We start from the raw sequence: 21,827 nt of genomic DNA on the forward strand, positions 1-21,827 counted from the left end.
CACAGTGCAGTCAAAAGAATACGGAGCATTGGACCACCGCAAATCAAAATTTCCTCGGCACGTGGGATTGACCAATCTGCATAGAACTGCTTCTGGGCATTTTCGTGGAGACAAACATCCAATCAGGGGAATACCACCATATTCTCAGAGAGTGAAATGGGACCAATCACAGCTCATCTGCCACCACCTGATGACACCATGTTGTGTGTCCTTGTAACATCCCTCACCCTTCATTTTTAGGCTTTCTTATGGAACGTCCATTGCTATTATAATGAAAACAACAACCATAAAAAGAGGAAGCAACAATAAAACCAGAGCTGTTACATAAAATTCTTACACCATTCTGCCTCTGGAGTCCCAGGGTCAGATGAGACCAACGCGACAACTTCTTAAAATGGTATCAGATGACTTAGTGATTTTTTTCATTCTAAATAAATGAACGGCTTATGGATTTGATCTCTGACATGATGACATAAAGGTATTTTTTTCCCAGAGTACAATTTCAGATTGTCAGGGTTTTCTAGGGAAAAATACCATGAATATGTCATACTTATATTGACAAATGAGGTGCAATAAAAAGTAGAAATAAAATTGATAAGTACAAAATATAATGTTTTAATAATATATGAACATGAACATGAACACAACATAAGCATGTTAAAAATTGTGATACGGTATTACAAGCGTGATTTTGATTATATGCAACCGGTAAAATTCCATGCAAAAGCGTCAACAAGGCGTATTATAAGAAATCATTTCTTTTCCCAATAAAAGCAATTCTCAGTACACACCCAAATGCACGCAAATATGGAAATAATAAAGAAATGTTAAAAAAAATAACTTATGCAGACACAAATAAAACTACCCCATAGTGTATGAGTGATGCATGTGTTTATGGTCTTAATTACATTACAGTATTAAAAAATACCACAGAGCTCACAGTTTACAACATCCAAATCTTCAAACCTGCTAGAAGAAATCCATAGTGCACTCAGACAGGACATCCACTGCCCTCGCCTGTGCCACTCAGGCCAAGCCTTGGTGCAGTTACCTGAAAATCAAAAATCTCAGTTAGGGTTTTCTCCAAGTTTAAAGAGCATGTCAATGAAAAAATATGTCCCAACTCGGGAGGAGTTGGATGGCGATTAAAAAGGATATTTGATATCAAAATGTCATCACTTATGTCCATAAAGGATCCAGTCCCATCTGCACCAGGCAGCGGAATCTTTGGGAAAGTGAATGATTCACAAGATCTGAACTTCTAATCCAATGCCAAGTAAGTGCTATGGCCTTTCACTGCACAAAAACGGAGGTTGTTTGATTGAATGGGAGCAGGTAAACATGACCCATGCCTGTGATGTCTCTGGGGGCCTTGGACTAAAAAGGCATCCTCGAGAAGCACACACGGGGGCCACTGAAGTCATGGTGTTGCCACACCACCAAGCCGTTTATCTATTTTGGTCGCGAGAACATCTAGCTGCAGCAGCGCCAAACCTCCAGGGGATACAGGGCTTTGAAGATGTGGGCTACCGTACTAAGAATTGCATCATCTCGCTATCTTAAAAGAAAGACGGTCTCCTTAACCTGCAACTGATCTTCAAGACAATGTCTTGTCAGGACTGTGCAGGTGAGGTCCAGACTTGTCAGGCACCTGCAGATTCTCTCATTCCATTCTGATCATACTGACTAAGCACTGTGATTACAAGAGGTGGGTGGCTTCTCAAAGACAGGCTATTTAGTAAAAATATAAGTTTTCTTCCCCCTGAAATCGATACTATGTGTAAGCATTTTAATAAAGACCTTAATGTCAATCCCTGAGACTCACAGGTGCAAACAATACACAGTAACCAGAAGGCATTAGGAGCATGGGCTGTACCTTCTGCTTTGGTATGTAGTCAGTTCTTCTTGAAGGACAGAGGCTCTCTTCTGCAGAAAGTTAACCTAGAAAAAGACACCGTGTATGAGCAGAGGCGAATGTGGCCGAGGTGGCAATACTGTGCAAACAACGGGGCTCCCTAGGTAAAAGGCAGAGGATTTGCTGAATGTCAGTGTTATGCTTTTCACTTCTGATCACATTGCATCCCCTCCTGAAAATCCAGCCGAGACTGAAGAATCCATTCAACCTCCTTATTGCAGAGCCATTTTGATCTGGCCCTAGCCTATCTTCAAGGCTCCATCTCTCGTCTCGCCCTCCCAACCATCACCATCTTGCACACCATGCTTCCCAACTCTTTTGCCCTTTGGCGCAGGGCATTTTCTCTCTTTGAAATGCTTGGCTAACAATCTCCTATTTACCCTCCATTATTTGGTTCACATGTCACTGACTTCCTTCATTCCTCCCCAACCACTCGTCACATCCGAAGCAAAGTCAGCATCCCTCCTCTGTATTCCTGAGCTCCATTATTAGCAATTCTTGAGCTGCCACGTGGTTGTTTGTTTTCATCTCTCCCCCCCACCCCCAAACAAAACCTGGGAGCTCTTCTGGGACAAGAAAGGATGTTTCTTCATCTCTGTGTCCCCAGCTTCTTTCATGGGGCTGAGTATGACGCTGGTATGCACTAATGTTGCATGAATGAATGTATGAGTGAGTAGAAAGAAAAGTACTGTCTTCTGGAAACCTCAGTCCATCCTGGGGATTCCCTGAGGTAGGAGAGACAATACTGGTACCATAAAGAGCTGAAGTCAGAGTTAGGCCAGCTTGGGTTCAACTCCTGGCTTGGCCTCCCTGACTCTAGGAAAGTTACTTGAGCTCTTGATGCCTCATCTGTGAAATGGGACCAATGACAGCTGCTTCAAAGATTAGGAGGAGGGCATGAAAACACTAATAGAAGCCACCTAGCACAGAGCTCGGAGCAGTACCACTCCCTGCTCCCACTCTCGGGGGTGCTGAGGGATGGAGCAAACTGGTGACTCAGCAAAGTCTCTTAAATCAGATCTTCAGAGTGTGGTTTGATTTTTTGGAAGCATAAATTTCCGTATAGTATTAAAGATACCTATATCAGGTATGAATTCAAAAGCACCTTCCACAAGCAAATAGAAATGGTTTTGGGGGTAACTGCTCCCACAGCTCCATGTAATCAAGAGTCAGCGGCATTTGATCATTTCAGAATTGTTTACTCTTGCCACTTTGGTCTGAACTGAAACCATGGCAACGGTTGATTCTGAAGCCTAGTTAGGCAAGAGAATACAGCTAGCAGAAGGGCAAATGTGCTTGCAGGAAAGGAAAGCACACTTTCTCTAGATGGGTACATATCCAAGAGGTCCCCCTCGGTTTTGTTTACTTGTAATATCACCCTGGTCTTAATTCTATCCAATTGCTCATATGACCCATCGGACAATTGATAATGTTGACAGATGCAAGGATTATACTCATTCGGCTTCCCTTCCCCCACTGCGCTTTGCAATTGGAATCCCAACAATTTTCAGAAAACACAGGCACCTGTGCTTTCAAACTAAATTTGCTCACTCTATGGCCTGCGACTCCTCCATGCAGCTGCCAATGCTGAAGCCCTAACGCAGCTGGCAGCACTCTTTCTGGGTCAACATCCAGTTTTAGGAGGCTGAAGTGGCTTTTATTACAGGGAAATGATGTGAATGATAACAGAAGCCCTGCAGGTGGATATCAGATTACTTTCTTTCGTTCTTTTTTTTCTAAAAAAAAAAAAAAACAAAAAAAAAACCAACACCACCACCCTCCTGAAGGGTGCCAGGTCCTACATAGCTGACCCTATGGGAGCTCTCCTAGAAAGTTAATAGGTAAACCACACTTCAAGGGGAGCTTTTCATGTAAAGAAAGAGGACTTAACCCTTTGTACAGTAACACTTCCCTGCAGTACTTGTTTTTATATGCAGGAGTGGAGGAGGCAAGACTCCACCGGCAGAAGCAGAGCCAAGAGTAGCACACGGATTGATATGATGAACATTTTATCTTCAGATAAGAGGCTTTTTGACTGAGGGGAATACATGCAGGGCAGCCAAAATTTTCTGTGTGTGCTGTCTTACACAGGATAAAAAGCTAATGTGAATATCATTACATCCTATCAGTTTGTAAATAAATTTATTGAGCACCTACTATGTGACAGACAGTGTCTTGATATGAAGAACAAAGACCTCTTTCTCTCAAGGAGCTCTCCCAGAAAAAAAGTGTGTTTTCCTTTTTTTTTTTTTTTTAAGTTTCTTTGCAGATACACAATTTGCAAATATTTTCTCCTATCCCGTGGTTTGTCTTTTCAATTCCTGAATGATGTCTTTTGAAGCATAATGTCTTAACTTTTAGTAAAGTCCAATTCATCTTTTTTTTTTTCTGCTGCTGCTTATATGCTTCATGTCATAGCTAAAAATAAACTTCCACCTAACCCAAGGCACAAAAATTCACTCCTTCATCTAAGAACATTTCTTCTTAGAGATTTCTTCTAAGAGTTTTACAGTCTTTTTGGAGGTACATTTAGGTCTATGATCCATTTTGAGTTAACCTGTGGCAAACATGTGAGGGAGGTCTCCATTCTTTTCCATGTGAAAGATCTGACTGTCCCAGTGCCTTTCTTTCCATTTTCCCCTCAGTGAATCATCTTGGAACATTTGAAAATCACCTGACCGAAAATATGAGGGTTTTTTTTTCCTGGACTCTCAATTCTATTTCATTGATCTCTGTGTCTATTCTTTTGCCAACATCACATTGTCTTGATTGCTACAGCCTTTTAGTGAGTTTTTAAATTGGGAAGTATGAGCCCTCCAAATTCATTCTTATTGTTTCAAGAAGGTTTTGGCTACTCTGGGTCCTGGGTATTGTTTTTCATCAATCTCAGTCATACAAGGATCCTTGGACATACAAGAACATGATTGTTGTAGGGAAAAAGTATGTTTTAGATTTCTAAGTTATTAGAAATGGGAGTATGTAGATTCTTTCCCATGTTGGAGCACACGATCTCACTGCACTGGCAAAATATAAAATGTATTTATAGAAGTACATGGAGAAAACTGATGCTGGAAGTTGTGAAAACATTTTAAGCATCTAAATTTACATCAGTTGCATCTCTCACACTGTATTTCGTAAGTTATACCAGGAACTACACATTTCAGCAAGAAATATTTGACCCAATTGTTTGAATACCTTGTCATTATTCTGCTCGGCATCTAAAATGCATCTTGTTGTGTCTAACAACCATATAAAACACACCAGAATAAAAATGCTTCTAATTTAACCATGGTTTCTGTTTCTCTGCACTTTCACACAGTCAGGAATCACCAATGTGCCAAGTCATGGCATTCGAGGCCTGGTACCAAGAGTAAAACGGGGGAGGCTGTCTTGGAATGTACACTGTTAAGTGAGTAAAAGTAACCATAACTGAACTTCTCAATTTCATGGGCGCTTTTAAGAAAATCTTACTGAGACAATGAGTTCCAAAACTAGTAAGAAAAAACATTCTTAAAAAAAACAAAAAACACAAAACCTAATTCATCCTCAGTTGTACTTTATGTTATATATGATATTACATTAATTTCTGGCATCAATTCACAATGAAACGTATGAATACATAAGTCTGTTTTCAAGATATGCACACCACCTGGACCCTTAGGAAATGCCTTGGTTCTAGTAATTACCTGTGACTTTAAGGAGGAAATGGTGTCTTCAAGCTCTTGTCTTAGAGATGCTGGCATCAACCCTTTGAATTTTGTTTCGTATTCTTGTCGTATGTAAGTTATCTATAGTGAAAAAAAAGAGAGAGCTTATCAATTTCTCCTTAGAAAGAATGGTTTTAAATTTAAAACAATGAATAGTAACTATTTATTACAAAGGTAAGTTTGTTACATGTGGTCAATACAAATGAAATGACAGGAAAAAGAGTTACAAACTGCAAAAGGCACTCAGTCTGCCCTTGAGCTCTGGGATAGACAGTGCCTCGGACACTTTTCTTTAAAATCCCCATTAATATAATTTTCAGCACTTGATAAATAAAACCTGTTCTCCTCTTACCACTCATGATATGTTCCACTATGCTGACCTTTTCTTGATCAGGATGTGGATACACTGTGACTTGAGGACAATTCATAGTATGTTATTGATTTGATTAAGATCCTCAAACTGGCTAGGTACTTAGGGGCTCAGTATAATCCATAGGATGATGGGGATAGGAATAAAGCATAGTCTATGCCAAGGTGTCTCCAAGTCTCCACACAGGTAGACCAGAGTATCTTGCCATTGTGAGCTTCTCTGGCTCATGGGCTTCCCTCCCCCTCCAGAACACAAGGAAGCCTGGGCTCAGCTAATTGATGGGTCCCTGGGTTGGTAAAGGAAAGTTTGGTGGCTCATCCATTCATCTCTCTAAAAGCTACAGACAGAAGCAAGTGGAGAAGGGGTGAGAAAAATCTTTGGAGGGATGTGCCTGAGCAGGATGCAGAGGTGCATGAGTGTGAGCATCAACATGTGTGTGTCTTGGTGTCCTTCTCCAGCTAGGCTGATTTCTCTTCCTCCTAATCTGAGATGCAACAGAATTAAACAACCTATTGCATATGCTGTATGTGACTTAACTGAATATTAAAGCAGAATTGCACAGTATCCCATAAATGATTCATTGGATGCATCTGGAAATAAGGTAACATACTATGAAAATCTGTGCAGCTGAGCTCACTTAGACAAGCCTATGGGTTTACTGAAGATATTTAAAATTATCAGCCTTTAATTCCCAACTTCCCCTAGATTAAACCAAATTAAGAAATGTGTTCTAACAGTTCATTTCATTATCCACTAAAATCCCATGGCAAATGTTCTAGAATATGATTTTTCAATCTTTGGCAAAGTGTTTTTTGACAAATGTTATAATCTTGTGATTTACACCTAAAGGAAGAACAGAAATAATAAAAAATGATCTCTCCCAGTGGTGTAATATTTGATTTTTCCCACCTTCTCTTCTTGGACTTAAGTTCAATAATTAAAGCAAAATGAAAGGCACATGCAAAGCAAAACACAGATCTTAAGGGTAACATTTATCGAGGGTCCACAAGCCTATTGACTCTATTTTTCTATCCTTCAAGACTGACTCTGAAATTTGGAGCTACAACTCTTTCAAAAGGGACTCCTGCTGTCTTTCTTTCTTTCTTGTATCCTTGTTTGTTTGGAGTGTCTGGTCACTGCCTGTACATTTGAGCTGGATATAATAGTGCCCAACCCTATCTCCTTTCCCAAAGAACTTGGTGACTCTTCTTTCTCATGTCCTCTGGCATCACATGGACCTATGGTGAAGTTTGAAGGCAGACTTCTTTCTTAGCTTGAATGTCCACATGATTTTCTTTTTCCTTGATTCAGGGACTTCACTGGGATATCTTTTGGTTTGAACGATGACCACTTTTCCTGAGACATTGTATGTGCCCTTTCCATCTTTTTTTTTTCTTTTTAAGATTTTATTTATTTATTCATGAGAGACACACAGAGAGAAGCAGAGACACAGGAAGAAGGAGAAGTAGGCTCCACGCAGAGCCTGACGCGGGACTCAATCCCAGAACCCCGGGATCACACCCCCGAGCCAAAGACAGATGCTCAACCACTGAGCCAACCTGGCATCCCCCGTTTCCATCTTTTCTTGAGGCCATCTTCCCTCAGTTTTAACTACTTTGGAGGTGAAGTCCAAGCACGTATGTTCCTCTGTGAAGTTTCATAGTTTCTCTTGACTCCCTTGTCCCCACTTCACTTTTCCTATCTGAGGGCCTCTTTGTATTGGAGGCGAGGTCATAGACAGCAGAGAAAGGTGTGTGAGCAAGACTGCCCTTTGATCACCCTATCACATCACTTTTAAATTCAGTAGGCTATATTTTCCATCTTTTACTGAGGATTTGAGCATTCCCATTTCCTGTCTACCACCCCCCTCCCTTTTTAAATTTTTTTTTATTTTTTTATGATTTCAATGAACCTGAGTGAAAATGAGCTCTTGGAAAATCTGAAATTACCTCACTTATGAATGAGACTATCAACCAGGAAAATATTACTACCCTGAATCCTTAAACCCAGATCCTGAATTTAAAAATCATTATACCAAGCAGAATCCTGTTACTTTTAAAAAGTCATGGAAAACTTTAACCTGTTTTGCTCTATTTATAAGGTTAATAATGTTACTACTAGCAAACATTTATTGAGTACTTTTGATGCGCCAGATACAATTCTAAGTGCTTTAGTTAGTGGTTAATCCTTCTGACAACCCAGTGAGCTAAGCCCAGAGAGGTGAGTAAGCCATGATTTGAACTCAAAGAGTCTGCTTGTCAAGCACACATTCTTAGCCACTATGCTCTGCTCTTTCTCAAATAACCTTTCCAAATACTGAAATGTTTCTTCCACTCCAAAAGGAAAAGGACATCACAGACATAAACAGAGAAGTTTCGTCCACTACACACTGGCGCTCTCCCCAATATAGCAGGGGCTAAGGGAGGGGGTGGATGTACTACCATCCTTCCAGACATTCATCTATTATTTGCTTTATTTTTTTTTAATGACTACAATAACAATGACAACAATAATTCATTCCTCATATTTTCCTTCCCATGGGTTTAATATTTTAAAGATTTATAAATAAGACTAATTTAAAAAATCTCTGCAAATGCAATGCACATATTGATCTAAACTAGAAGTTCCATAAATCCCCCACAGAAGCACACATTTTAAGGGCCAACCAGTGAAGGCTCTATCTGTCATGTGGCAAAATGAGAAAGAGGAAGGAAAGAATTAGCTTATGTTGCTTCATATCACTTTTGACGCCTGTTACTATTTTTCTATCTCCACCTCTGACCCAGGATATGTTTGAGGGGGGATAAGGAGGGGGTGATAACACTTATCTATAGCCTAATCACTAACTATGAACTGCTAAATGTGCCAATCTCCCTTCTTCCTGCCTTCCCACATTTCCCTTGTGGTCTGAATCTGGCCTAACAACAGATCAAGAAGAAAGAGGAAACTGAACTGATCTGAGCAAAGGATTTGATGGACACATAAGCCCTTCTACTAAGGGAAATGAACGCTTTTACATATAAATCTACCTTATTATTAGGTGTGAATATTAATTTCCATTAGCCTACACTGTCCAATTGTACTAGTGGGTCCTATATTAGCTTACAAAGGGCAGAAGCATTCAAAGACTGTCCTCACTTGAGTAATTCGGGAAAGGAATTTCCAGGACTGTTTTGGCTCATTTCCATCCCACCTCACCACTCCCACTGCCCTCTAAAAGCACTGTGTATAATTATCTGCTCTTCCACATTCCTCAACCACCTCACCCCAAATAGACATAAGCCTCCCTTGCTCCCTCTTTCCTTCATCTTATTCCCTTTAGCAAAGGAGACTTAGGAAACATAGGACATCGTGACAAACAATGACATTCCTGTAATGTAATAAGACCCCTGGACGCTGAGTGAAAATGGTGTGTGTATAACATGGCACCCACGTGACCAAAGATAGCTGTGCTCCGCACCATGGCAACCGACTGCCCACCTTTCCCTCGAAGGCAGAGCACTGACAATATTTCCTTTAATTTTTAAAAAGGGTCACGAAGACTGCGAACATCCATACTAGAGATTAGTGTTACACTCTGGTAAAACTTATACCTGGGTAATCAGACAAATACGCGTTTGCATAAACAAGAGTCTACAGGGTGTACAGAATATGTAGTTGCCTTGAGCCAAAAGGATCTCTGGAGATAAAAATTCAAAGTGATGTTGAAAAAAGTGAACCTTGAAATCTTACAATTTCATTGAAAATATGGAAGGAGAATGAAAGCATATTTTGCTGTGTTTTTATCGAAAGACACTGTCAACCACTCGATATGTCAAAACCACGTCAAATATGTCATCTTCCTGTTGTGTAGCAAGATGACATGGAAGCCTGCAGCTTTATACACACAACCTAGGGGATGTGCCTCAACCACAGGTCGTCTTACTGTAAGCTTCAGTGTGCCCGAGATGGCATTCACCTTTGAAGAGGTGAGCAAAGGGGAGGCCACCTATTGAGTGGCCACTGGTGTCTGCTGGGGTTTCCCTGTCACACGTCCCTGCACAGGCATTTGTGTCTTCTGCGGTAAGAGTGAAGCAGTTTGGGAAAATGAGTGTGCCTGATGTTACTTCACAAAATCCAACGAGCGTTTCTGGGGTCGGTTCAGCAGAAGAAAAAGGGAACTAAGTAAGACTTCTACTGCTGCCATCTCTGAAATATCTCCCCATTTTGCTGCGTGGCCCCAGGAGATGGTCCTTACACCTGACCTGCTGTAATATGGGTTATGTTGGTTTTGGTTTTTGATTCAAATTTTCTTAACATTTAAAATCAAAATCAAATCCTTTAGTGAGACCAACAAGGTCCTGCACCATCTGGCCCCTGGTCACCTCACTGCATCCCTTGTCACTTGAGGGTCCTTTCACTTCCTGGCACCCAATTCCTTGGCTTCCTTCTGTCCATTCACCAGATGCCTGGATGCTTTTCCTCATGACAGGCCCTCTCTCCTCTCCCTCTGCTTACTCCCCTGTCCCATAGGGCTTTGCCACTCCTCCATGTAGATCTCTGGGTCCGGAGGGTCCTGCCCCGTGGGAGCTTGGCAGGCTCTGGGGAGGAGGCTGCATCTGGGGCAACTGTCTCCTAATTTCAGATGAGCTGGAGCCCCTCATTGTGGCAGGCAACAGCCTTCCTCAGTTTTGAGAACGGGGGTCACCCTATCCCTTGCTTTCAAGCTGTAACTCAGCCTCTTGTCATTTCCCTGGCAAGGAGTCCTCTCAGCATTTTTGTCCCTATTACTCCTGGGACTTCCCTCCCAGCTGCCTCTGCCTGCAGATGGGCTCGGGACCCTGTACTCGCGGCTTTGGCTTCACTCATCACTCTGGGGCTCTGTTCTGTTTCCAGGTCACACACTAATATCCATCCTGCTTTTGATACTGAATACATTTTACCTCTCTCTCTCTCTTTTTTATTTATCTATTTGACAGAGACATAGAGAGTGAGTGAGAGCACAAGCAGGGGGACACTTCAGAGGGAGAGGGAGAAGCAGGCTCCATGCAGGGAGCCTGGTAGGGGGCTCGATCCCGGGACTCCGGGATCATGACTTGAGCCGAGGGCAGATGCTCAACCACTGAGCCACCCAGGCACCCCATTTACTTTGCTCTTTTTGTATTTTCTCTTTTTATATTTTACCGATCACCACTGAGTGGTTGCAGAGGGGTACCTGTGACTTGCCCTTATAGAGTCACCTTGTGCAAAAGGACAGATTGTTTTGTAAACTGCCTTTTAACTTAACAGAGTCAAGTATAGGGCTTAAGAAACCAGGCTCTGTATGGGGAATGTTGGAGTTGAAAATGAGCTGGGTCCCTAAACTGTGTGCCCTGGGAAGGCTAACTTCTCTATGCTTCAGCTTCTTTTTCAGGAAAATGGGAATTATATCTTCTCAAGGCTGCAGTGAGGTTTAGATGACTAAATATATGTAGAAGTTTTACAAGAGTGGAACTTAGTAAATGTTCAATAAATGTTAGCAATCATTACATCATATAATGGAGATTATACATATATATTTCATTACATATGTCATTGCATATTATGAATTATAATTTGCACTACTAGAAATCCTGATAGCAAATTATTTGCATGTATTCACGATTAACTTGAGGGTCCCATGTAAACCTTTTTTTGCATTTTTGAGTATCTATGGATCGAGAAAGTATATAATGGCAAAAAAGTTCTATGATTTCAGAATCACTTTTAAGTAGATTTGTATTTTATAATTAAAATCTCTACTTACATTTGGAAAGCAGTAGTACCATATTATGTATCCTGGCTACCTAAAGTGATTAGTGTGTATGTATGAATTTTCTCAGACCTCGCCAATAGCTCTGGTCCACAGGTTGGGAATCCTTGCTCCATGCTGAATGATTTAAGGAAAGGATCTCAGCTTAAAACTGTCCATCCAGCTTGGATTTCTACCAATTAGATATACATGGGAGGGGTGGGGGAAATGATCAGATGCTGCTCCTCATTGTGGATTAGTATTTCCAGAACCGTGTCCTTCTAACAACTGGCTTAGCTGAATGTCATAAAGGAAACGGAGTTTGATTGTGGAGTAAATTGTAGGGGTTTGGAGATGACGGCAAGAACAAGAGGTAAATTTGGAGCATGGTATGTATTCTGAGAGAGGGTGAACATGGGTGGGCACTGCAGTGGGTGGTTTGGAGTAAGTGGAAAATATCAAAAGGATGCTGGGCGTCTGAAGGGTGGTGATGGACAGGTAAGGGGTGGACAGGAAAGGGACACAGGGAGGAAGGTTACTGGGGGGATCTGATATAAGGCGGAATGTGGGGATGTTTCTGAGAGATGGGCCTTTGTGCAGCAAAAAGTTTTTGCACAGGTCTTTTTGGGGAGTATATAAAACTCATCGCTTTGAGACTGAATTCCAATGTGGTTTAAAGAATAAGAATCAAAGAAACTGTAGTAAAAGATGGTGCCAAAAAAATGCTCTAGTGCAGCTGAGAAAAAAATGCTCTGCCTTCTAAGAAATTTCATTTTTATTGGGGTTAAGGTATTATGCGTTGCCACAGCAACTGCCAAGAGAGATCCATTTTAAGAAAGGTGCTCTGCAGCATAGCTGGTGCACTTTGATTCTAAAATACAACGTGAAAATGTAGAAGTAATCATAATTTTCTCAACAATCTTCAAAATGTTCATTTCCCCCTCCTTCTTCAACATGGTTTTATCTTATGGTTCTTTATTCCAACGGGTGTTCCCCCAGACTGAGGTTGCAGCTCACAGGACTCTGGTTCCCTGTGCAGAGGGACCAGTTTCCACCCTCAGGGAGCAAAGCCTGCTGCAGACTGGACCTGAGCCTCCCAGGAAAGGGGGTGGCTGATTAATGAAGCAGCCACCAGCCCCTGTAGTGTGAGGATAGCATGAACTCATTTCTGGGAAGGGTTATGGTTTAGCAGGAAGGAACAGTTTCCTGCTACTGTGGAGTTAACAGTGGCCTGAGGGTGAAGACAATGGTCTGAACCTAGCACTTTAATTAGGTTTGGATGCTCTAAATCCAGCTCCGGGTAGTCAAAAAGGTTCCTGACGGCAAAAAGAAACATGGGTCTCATAAGTCTATTCATAAGAAACAACATACATAGAAAAGATGGGTATGATAATCATAGGCCAGAAACTTACCAATAAACTGCCCAAACCTGTCCATGAATCAAAGACTTGAATAAATATCTGATAAGAAGACTGAGGTTGGGGCATGAAATAAACATGGGCAAATATTAAAATTTTGGAGGACATTTCGCACATAAGCGGTACCCTTTCCCTTCTGATATAGAAGAAAAATCTGAGACCATATTTTAGAGTTCCTATAAACAAATGTGGCCTTTGGAGGTACTCATTTAGAATTTCACAAGATATATGTAGTGGATATTTGTTTCACCCTCCAGCATTCATTTGAGAGGCTTCGAATATACCTCTCCCCCACACCGTCCCACCCAGGGTCACAGGATGGGGGGTAGGAGGGTGGAGTATGTGATAAGGCCCAGCCAGGCATCACGTCACTTTGCCCTTGTGCTGGGATCATTTGGGGCCTGGGTACATGACCCCAGCCTTGGTAACCAGAGTCACCAAGAGTCATGGGACAAACTCTCTCATCCGCTAGACTTCACCCAGGGGACGTCATTCTGGGGTTGTGACAGCCATGTTGCTACCCCCGAGTGAAAGCTGGACTGAGAGGGGAGCCAGTCTGGAGGGAGGAGAGCTGAGAACTGGAGAGACAGACACTGGGTCTCTCTGTCACGCTGACCCTGAAGCTAGCCCTGATCTTAGATTTTTCAGTTTGGGTTGCATTTTCCGTTACTTGCAAGCGAAATAGTCCTGATTGAAACAAGGCAGATTATGCAGAATAGTAACTTGTGACATATGTTGTGTGTTTGATCAGGGGCCAAGAAATTTTGCCCTATAGGCCAAATCTGGCCCACTGCCTATTTTTGTGAATAAAGCTTTATTGGAACACAGATAAGCTCATTTGCTCACTTACTATCTGTGGTTCCTTTGCATGAGCCATCTGGACAGAGACCCCAGGGCTCGCAGGTTAAGCCTCAACCATTTTCTGTCTAGCCCTTCACAGAAAGTTGGCTGAGCCCTGCACTAGGCTGAGGACCGCAAGGTAGGGCTGTGCTCGCTCTGCTGACTGAGGCGGCTCCAGCAGTTATCTAGGGGTCTGGCCTATGGCAGCAAGTCACCACATATTTGCCAAGTGAATGAATGAATCAAGCTTCACGGCACAAGGTGTTATTAAGTCAGTCTCTGTCTTAAGACGACAGGGTCTTCAGAACGTCCAGAGTAAATGAGTCACCAAATCTTTCCCAAAATACAAAGTGCAGATTCTGTTGTTATGGTCCTGCAGTTTTTCATCAGCACTGTGGCTACGAATAAGCAGGCCAGCCTCGGAGCTGAGGACGAGGGAGGCAAACCCCAACGCCCACCGGGCTGCCAAGATGTGCCCTGAAAGGGGGGGTTGCTTCATCCATGGTTTGCCTCCTCCTCTGGCTTCTTTCCCCCACCGCACAACCACACTTTTTATAGGGTTGCAACATTAAATGGTAGAAGCCTGAGAGGATCATGATGCCTGCACCCGCTCTGGAGGCGGGGACCGCGAAAGGTTGAATGGGGAGCCTGGGGTGGTGCATGCCAGAGACACGTGGAGGGCCGGGCTTATAGGAATTAAAGGGAAGCAATATGTCCACCTCGGAAGGTCTGTCTCTGAAAGGGTTTGGGGAGAACAGTTTGGGGAAGGACGGGGTGGTTTCCACTGTCTTCCTCTCAGAGACAGAGTGGGTCTGCCCCTTTGGGGTGGGGCCAGACTTCATGAAAAGGTAGTGTCCATCAACAGAGGACCGAAACCCCAACCAAGGAGGAAGGGGAAAGACTCCTGAGACTTTTAACTGACTTCCTTAATAGAAGACCCAAGAGGACTTACGGAGTGAGCCTGCTACTGGTGAGGCTTTTGGAGTCCATTTGATATCTAACTCTCTGTACACTCAAGTAAGGTTGGAACATCTGGCATATGGTAAATGCTCAGCAAATACTGTTTTAATGAGCTAATGACTTAACAAAGCTATGGCTGAACAGGTAGTTAGGATCTTGAATTTATGGAAGGCAGTAAAAGTCATCCCATTGAATATAACAGAAAATAAACAGAAATCAACACTTACAAACACCTGACATGTCAGGCACCATACTAAGGAACTGATACCCAATCTTCCACCTGTTATGAAGACACCATTCAATCCTTCCATTAAATATGGGAGACAGATAATATCACACCCATTTCATAGATGAAGAAACAGGCCCACAGTGAGCAACTGCTAGACCCAGGGCTGAAGCTGATCCCACACTGTGCCCACTTATGGTGGGGCCACTGGGAGATGGGACCCTAGGAGGGAAAATCTGGAGATGTTGTAAAGAAATCTCAGGAGAGGAAGAGCCTGGTGCTTGGGGACAGTGGGCACGGCTGAAGTGATCTAGTTGAGAGAGAGAGAGAGAGAGAGAGTGAGAGAGAATGAGAGTGTGCTCTGGTTCAAAGGCAAGGCTGTTGGAAGGTCCTATTACAGATGGCGATGATGAACTGGCTTGTAAAAAATAAAAGTGAGAGGTGAGTTGAATGAGAATTCAGGCCTCAGCCACATGCCCAGAAGAGCGATGTCCCTGGAGAGATGGGGTGGTGGGTGGAGGGAGCCTGTGTATAGGTGGGTAGGAGAGAAGACATAGTCTGGGTTTGTATTCACTTAGCTTGACACACCAGGGAGGTGCTCGGAAATGCCACGGAGCTCATGAGAAAGGCGAGGAATGGATGCCTGAGAGCCCTGGTTGGAGGAGCAAGGTGAAGCCTGGGGACTGGAAGGGCTTCTGAAGGGGGAAGGAGAGATTAAGAATTTCCCAGGAGCAGAGAGTCATCCACCAGGGGCTCCACCATTCAGGGTGTATGTGAAGTGGAATGAGAGAAAGATCAGGAATGGTGGGAGAGGTGGGCTGAAAGGCAGGGGGTGGGGAGCATGGCCTTGGGTTTCACAGGTTGGGCAGCTGCAGGGGGGCCGAGGACCACGGCCATGGTTCGCCTCCCATGTTGTCACCGCATGTGAAACAAAGCCACCTGGACCTCGGATCAGTCCTGGGAGATCTGAGAGCCACTGTGCTTCAAATAAAGAGTTCAGGATGGAATTCGTTTGTTGATAAATATGTTGTTTCCTATTTTAAAGCAAAAATTACGGGAGTATCCACAGCTAACCTTTAAAGATCACTCCCAATATCTGATTTAGTCTGAGGTTTCTGACCTGGTTTGAGGGCATTTTTTTTCAAAAGAGGCAAGCTATGACTGCTCTTTCTTTTCTGCATATTTAAACTCTTGACAATTATAAATAAGTTAAATCTCTCCCTCAAAGTACCAATTATCTCCTTATGTTTGAGAAGGCATGTCTTGCCAGATATGGCATTCTATACAAAACACAAAATAGGAATACAAAGGCGGTCATTGTCCCCCTGGCGCACCCGGGATTTACTTAGGCAGTTCCAATTAACACTAATGAGGATTTTGTGCATGAATCCCCTTACCTCCCAACTAATGGGAACAGAGACCCCACAACCTCATAGCAGAAAATTTCAAAACACCATTGTAAACAGTCACTGACTAAATTCATGAGTTGTTCACCTTTACACAGCAGACATAAAAGGAATTTTCATTCAATTAAAAGTTGGGGAACGTGCAGTTATCCAAAGACTCCATTCAGGCTTTCTGAATGACGACGGTCGGGAGCTGTATCTAGCCAACGTTTCCGGGTGATTACTCCGCGTAGCTCTGTGTGGAGTAGCAAATGGTTTTTGTCCTCGGGAAGCTTACACATTTGACATCAGACACGTAAAAAAGGAGCTACATAAAAACATAATTGAAGCATAATAGGCCAAGGACGGGAAACGGAGAGATTGATTACTTCTAAGTGGGATAATGGGAGTCTTCACAGAGGTGATGAGATGGGACTCGGACTTTGTGGGACGAGTAGGGACTTTCTGAATGCAGGAGAGGGAAGGGCCACAAGCATCCAGGTGGACGTGTGTGGGATGCTTTGGGGCTGCCAAGGGGTGAGGTGTGGGCGGGGGTCGTGCAGTGACCAGGGGATAAAAGGGACAGGGAGAGACTGCTTCTACTTTTTTTTTTTCCTTCAACTGCTTATCTACATTGTTGCCTATTTCTTGAAAATGCAGATCTGACCATGTTGGGAGCACCCCCACCCCCCCCCCCCCCCCATCAAGAAAGTGCTTCAGTGACTTTTTTTTTAACTGACAGACTAAGGACAGCCTTGTTCGCATGGGTCACCTAAGAACCTTCTCAGCTGATCTTAGCCTAACTTTTTAGGACACTTTGTGCTCCCATGAGGACTTGCATCCCCCCGCCCCCCCCCAACCAAATCGCATGCCATTCAGTGCCTCACGCCTTTGCACGTGTTCTGTGCTATCTCCTCCTCCTGACCAGCTGGAGCACTATTCATTGCTCTCACAGAGACCTTTTCTCTGGGACGCCCTTCTGTAGTGGTCCACTCAGGCCACCTGCTCCCTCCTCTAACATGCCTCTAAGTCTGAGGCAGTGAATAGTTATCGCTGTTGTGACGGTGGCCAGCTGAGAATTCCTAACTGTCTTATATGCACTATGCACCATAATGCATCCAACTGCATATATTATATTTTATTTCATCTCCCTACCAATTCCATGTGGTATCTTTATGGCTATTAAAATCCAAAGAAACAGGCCAAGAGCGGCTCCTCTCTATCCAAAGCCACACAGCTAGTTAGCAGGTGCACTAGGACCCGTATCCAGGTCTTTACCCCAGAACCTCTGTTTTTCTTCATGGTCACACGACAGTTATTTATGCACTCCTCCTTCATATTAGACTGTGGGTCCCCTGAGGGTAGGTTCTCTGTTTTACTGGAAATCAATGGTATTTGAAAAGAAAAGAAGATTGCATTGTTATTGAGCTGATGCTTGAAAACATCCTAAGGATTGTTTTTGCCAACATAAAGGCATTTTTGCCCACCTCTTATGCAGGCTAGAGTTTGCACAAAGCAGAACATACCCGATGCATGCATCTGGGCTCCCCACCTGCTCTAGGTCAGGTGCAGACATGGCCAGAGAGCAGCTCATGTTCAGTCTGAGAGAGACTGGCATTTCTGTTTTTATAAATCAGACAAACTGGGAGGAATAATAACTTGGCTTGGTCTATTGGGACATGTGTGAAAGTAAAATTGCTGTTAGAAACAGTTACATTCAAGTATCTTTTAAAAACTTGGGTACGTTGTTCCTGTCTTCAATAAAACTGGCACAACCCTAAAAAACTGTGGGGAGATTAGCAGTATGTTAGATTGAGCAAGAGGCTTCCTCTTCTAATCTTTTTTTCATTATTATTTTCATTGGTGTGCTTTTCCAGGAATGTCTCAGTGCATTCTTTATAAAACTGTTGCCCAGATCTTTTTTTAAAACACATCAAACCAACAAAGGTCAAGTAAAGAGCAGGAAGATTTTGTTCCTTCAGTTGAAGACATTTCTTTAATATTAAAAATGTACTGAAATCTAGAAACATATTCTGATGATGTCTGAAAAGAATTCACGGCGGAGAGTCAAAACACAAAGGGAAAAAAGCTCTCGACAACCGTTGCTGGCTGAGGGCTCCTCATCAGGACAGCTTTCTTCTTTACTTCAATGACAGAGAAAAATCACTGTTTAAAATTAGAAAAAAATTCCTAAACATTGGTGCTGATATTATGACTAATGTTATTCTTTATGCTTATTGGCCCTCAAGGCAAAATATATTATAGCGGGCATTTCCACTACCTCATTTATATGTGAAAACAAACAGAAAGAGTGTCGTTTCTAATTCTGATTGAATCCGCAAGGTTTTGTTTTTGCTATGTATTTCCGAGCACTGTAGGCCATTATCAGATCTTTCTGTGGGGCTCCAGTGCCCGAGTGGGTCGCTCAGAACTCCAGAGCCATTTCATTTCCCTCTTTATCTTGTACATATATTTAAAACCAATGGTGGTAGCAGAAAGTCTGAGATTTGGGGGATAAGGATATCATTTATCTTGTATTATGCTAACAATTTTTTTTTCCAGCCTCGAGAAAATCTTTTTGTGATAGATTTTCTTTGAGAAAATTAATCTTGCTTCCTCCTGGCCTTAACATCTTATTTTATTTTTTCAAAGAAGACTTTAAATAGCCTGACAGGTGGGCCCAAGGGCCTGTAAAAGTGGCTTATGTGACTGTTGTCAGGTCCAGTGATCCTGGAAAAATAAGGGCTGTTGATCGCAAACTTACGTTAATATATACTTTAAATGTCCCTTAACGCAGAGCAAATGTTTGGTGGAATGAGAACTTTCAGAAGATTCAGCTGAAATTTTTAATATAATCTACTCATGTAGCTCCACTGTGCCGTTGGTTGGCATGTGGGAACCAGAAGCAGCCTGGGAGAAAGGCAGGTAGCCAGTGTGGCTATAGAAGGATTATGTGTGCAACGTATCAAAGGGAGGCTAGTCTTAGGCACAGGGGCCTTTAAACTACTGTCTCAGGATTTCTGGAGCAACCTTTACATCTTCACTTAAATGATTCCATGCCAATGGGATGTAGGGCCCACTGGGAGGTCAGGCGGAGATCCACTAGGATGGGAGGAGCCGCCTCAAGGAAGTCTGGCCTCCAGTGTGCTCAGGACTGGGGGCTGACATTTCGTGCCAGTGTTCCCTCTTCACCTCTCCTAATCAATGCTGAACCCCTAAATCATTCTCAGTCCTAGCCTATGCTCCAGGAGGAACACAGAGGAGGAATCAAATCCTGTCTCCAATCCTGTCTTCCACTTTTGTTGGGATACAGAATTAGCCCACAAACATTACACGTTCAGCTACGGGGACCCTGAGTGTAATAGAAGCTTGGAACAAGAGATCTCTGTGGCGTGGGACAGTTTGGAAGGTCAGAGGGGAGGAGGTGGGTGTTTAGCTGTACCCCCAAAGGTGAACAGCAGTTGGATGGGTGGTGATTTGGCAAAAGGACATTGCAGGTGAAGAGAAATACCCTGTGTGCTGTGGCACCAGGAAGCGTGGCTGGTGTGGGAGTGGAGGCCTGCCGGGCGGAGGCCAGCCCGTGGGGGCCGGGGGCCTGGACACAAGCCTGGACAAGCCCTCCAGACCACCAGAGCCCTCAGAAGCGAGCAGAGAAGTCTGATACGAGACTATGAGCCAGTGGTCTCTTCCAGCAGAAGAAAACCCAGCAGCAGTGGTATTTAGGGAAGACGAGTCAGAGATGGAGGCAGGGACACCAGCTAGGCAAGAGGCCATTTCCTCCCAACTTGAGTTGATTCGGATTCAAACAAAGGTGACAGCCAGGAGGGTGGGGGGTGGGGAGGGAAGGACAAAGTGGATTGAGAAGTCACACGTGTTGGTGATGAGACACTGTAAGGAGTCACTGACGGAGGAGGAGGAGGAGGAGGAAGAGGCCGAGGCAGCAGCAAGCACAGGCTTCCTCTCAATCCGCTGACGCAGTCCAGGCTCTCTGTCCTCACTGATGGATGATCCTGATTCTTCTGGCCTCTCGGTCCCATCTGGTCTTCAGTCAGCTTAGGCTGCTGTACCACAATTCCATGGCCCAGGTGGCTTGGATGACAGGCATCTACTCCTCATGGTTCTAGAGGCTGGGAAGTCCAAGACCAGGGCGCCAGCAGCATCAGGATCTGGTGAGAGCCCTCCCGCCGACTCAGGGCCAGTCACCCTCTCGTGGTGTCCTCACACGGTGGACGTGAGCCAGACCTTCCCTGTCTCTTCTTACAGGGGCACTAACCCCATCCCCAACCCAACTACCTTCCACAGGCCCCATCTCCAAATACCATCACACTGGGACTTCAGGCTTCAAACACAAGAATTTGGGGGAGACATAATGCTGTAATGCCACTTCGGTTTTTTTTTTTTTCCTTAAGAGAGTGCCAGGGCAAGAGAGAGTGGGCGAACAGCATGGGGGGAGAGAGAGTCTCAAGGAGACTCCATGCCCAGCTCGGAGTCAGATGCAGGGTCCATCTCAGCACCCTGAGATCCTGACCTGAGCTGAAATCAAGACTCAGATGCTTAACTGACTGAGCCACCCAGGTGTCCCAGTGGCTTACTTTGGTGGTGTCCCACCACCTTACTTTAACGATTTTTAAATTTAAAAATACCACACTCTGGGTGTTTTTCATCCTCACTCTACTTGAGACACTAGGCCCTTACACTGGCCTGCTCAGCCCTATGAGCCACTGGGACAATGCAGGTAAGGACAGGAGACACATTAGTAGCTGAGGCCCAGCAGCCTGTGGACTTAGTAGCCTGTGGCCCCAGGCCCCAGGCCCCAGGCAATGGTGGTTTGCTTCATTAACCCCATTGGTTTGTATGAACTGCCTTTCCCCTCTGCCTTCTGCTCCAGGCCCTGCTAGAATTAGAGCTTGAGGCCAGTGAAACTGAGTCCAAGACTCCCGCTGCTGTGGAGGGGAACTTTCTCTCTTCTGCTGATTTGAGCCTGGACACACACGCCCAGAACTGCTAGCAGTTAGCTTGCAACCATGAGAGGGATAACCTGCGGACAATAGGGACGCAGAGCTAACAAATGGAGAGAGAACTGGCTTTTGGTCACATACTTTGAGTAATTGGATTAAGCCTCCTTTGAAGCCAATACTACTTCTCAGTTACAGGAACCAAAACATTCTTACTGTTTAAACCGGTGTGAGATTCAACCAACTATTTCTAATGGATTATTTGACAGGGGCCGAGATTCTCTGCCAAGGCTCCTGACTTT

At 43.8% G+C, this 21,827-nt stretch overlaps 1 protein-coding gene across 12 annotated transcripts in view; it reads right to left on the reverse strand.

Moving 5' to 3' along the window:
* Positions 1 to 591: 591 nt before the first annotated feature.
* The window catches only part of CEP112 (centrosomal protein 112), a 397,262-nt gene continuing 376,026 nt past the window's right edge, over positions 592 to 21,827 (reverse strand). For all 12 annotated transcript variants that reach the window (XM_072746768.1, XM_025999623.2, XM_072746763.1 and 9 more), the window contains 3 exons: positions 5,602 to 5,703; positions 1,877 to 1,941; positions 592 to 1,051 (listed from right to left, as the gene is read on the reverse strand). In XM_072746768.1, coding sequence (XP_072602869.1) covers positions 1,048 to 1,051; positions 1,877 to 1,941; positions 5,602 to 5,703 — 171 coding nt within the window. In that variant the 3' untranslated portion in view covers positions 592 to 1,047. The remainder of the gene's footprint in view (positions 1,052 to 1,876; positions 1,942 to 5,601; positions 5,704 to 21,827) is intronic.

Source organism: Vulpes vulpes, chromosome 2 (assembly GCF_048418805.1).
Source record: "Vulpes vulpes isolate BD-2025 chromosome 2, VulVul3, whole genome shotgun sequence".
Lineage (NCBI taxonomy): Eukaryota > Metazoa > Chordata > Mammalia > Carnivora > Canidae > Vulpes > Vulpes vulpes.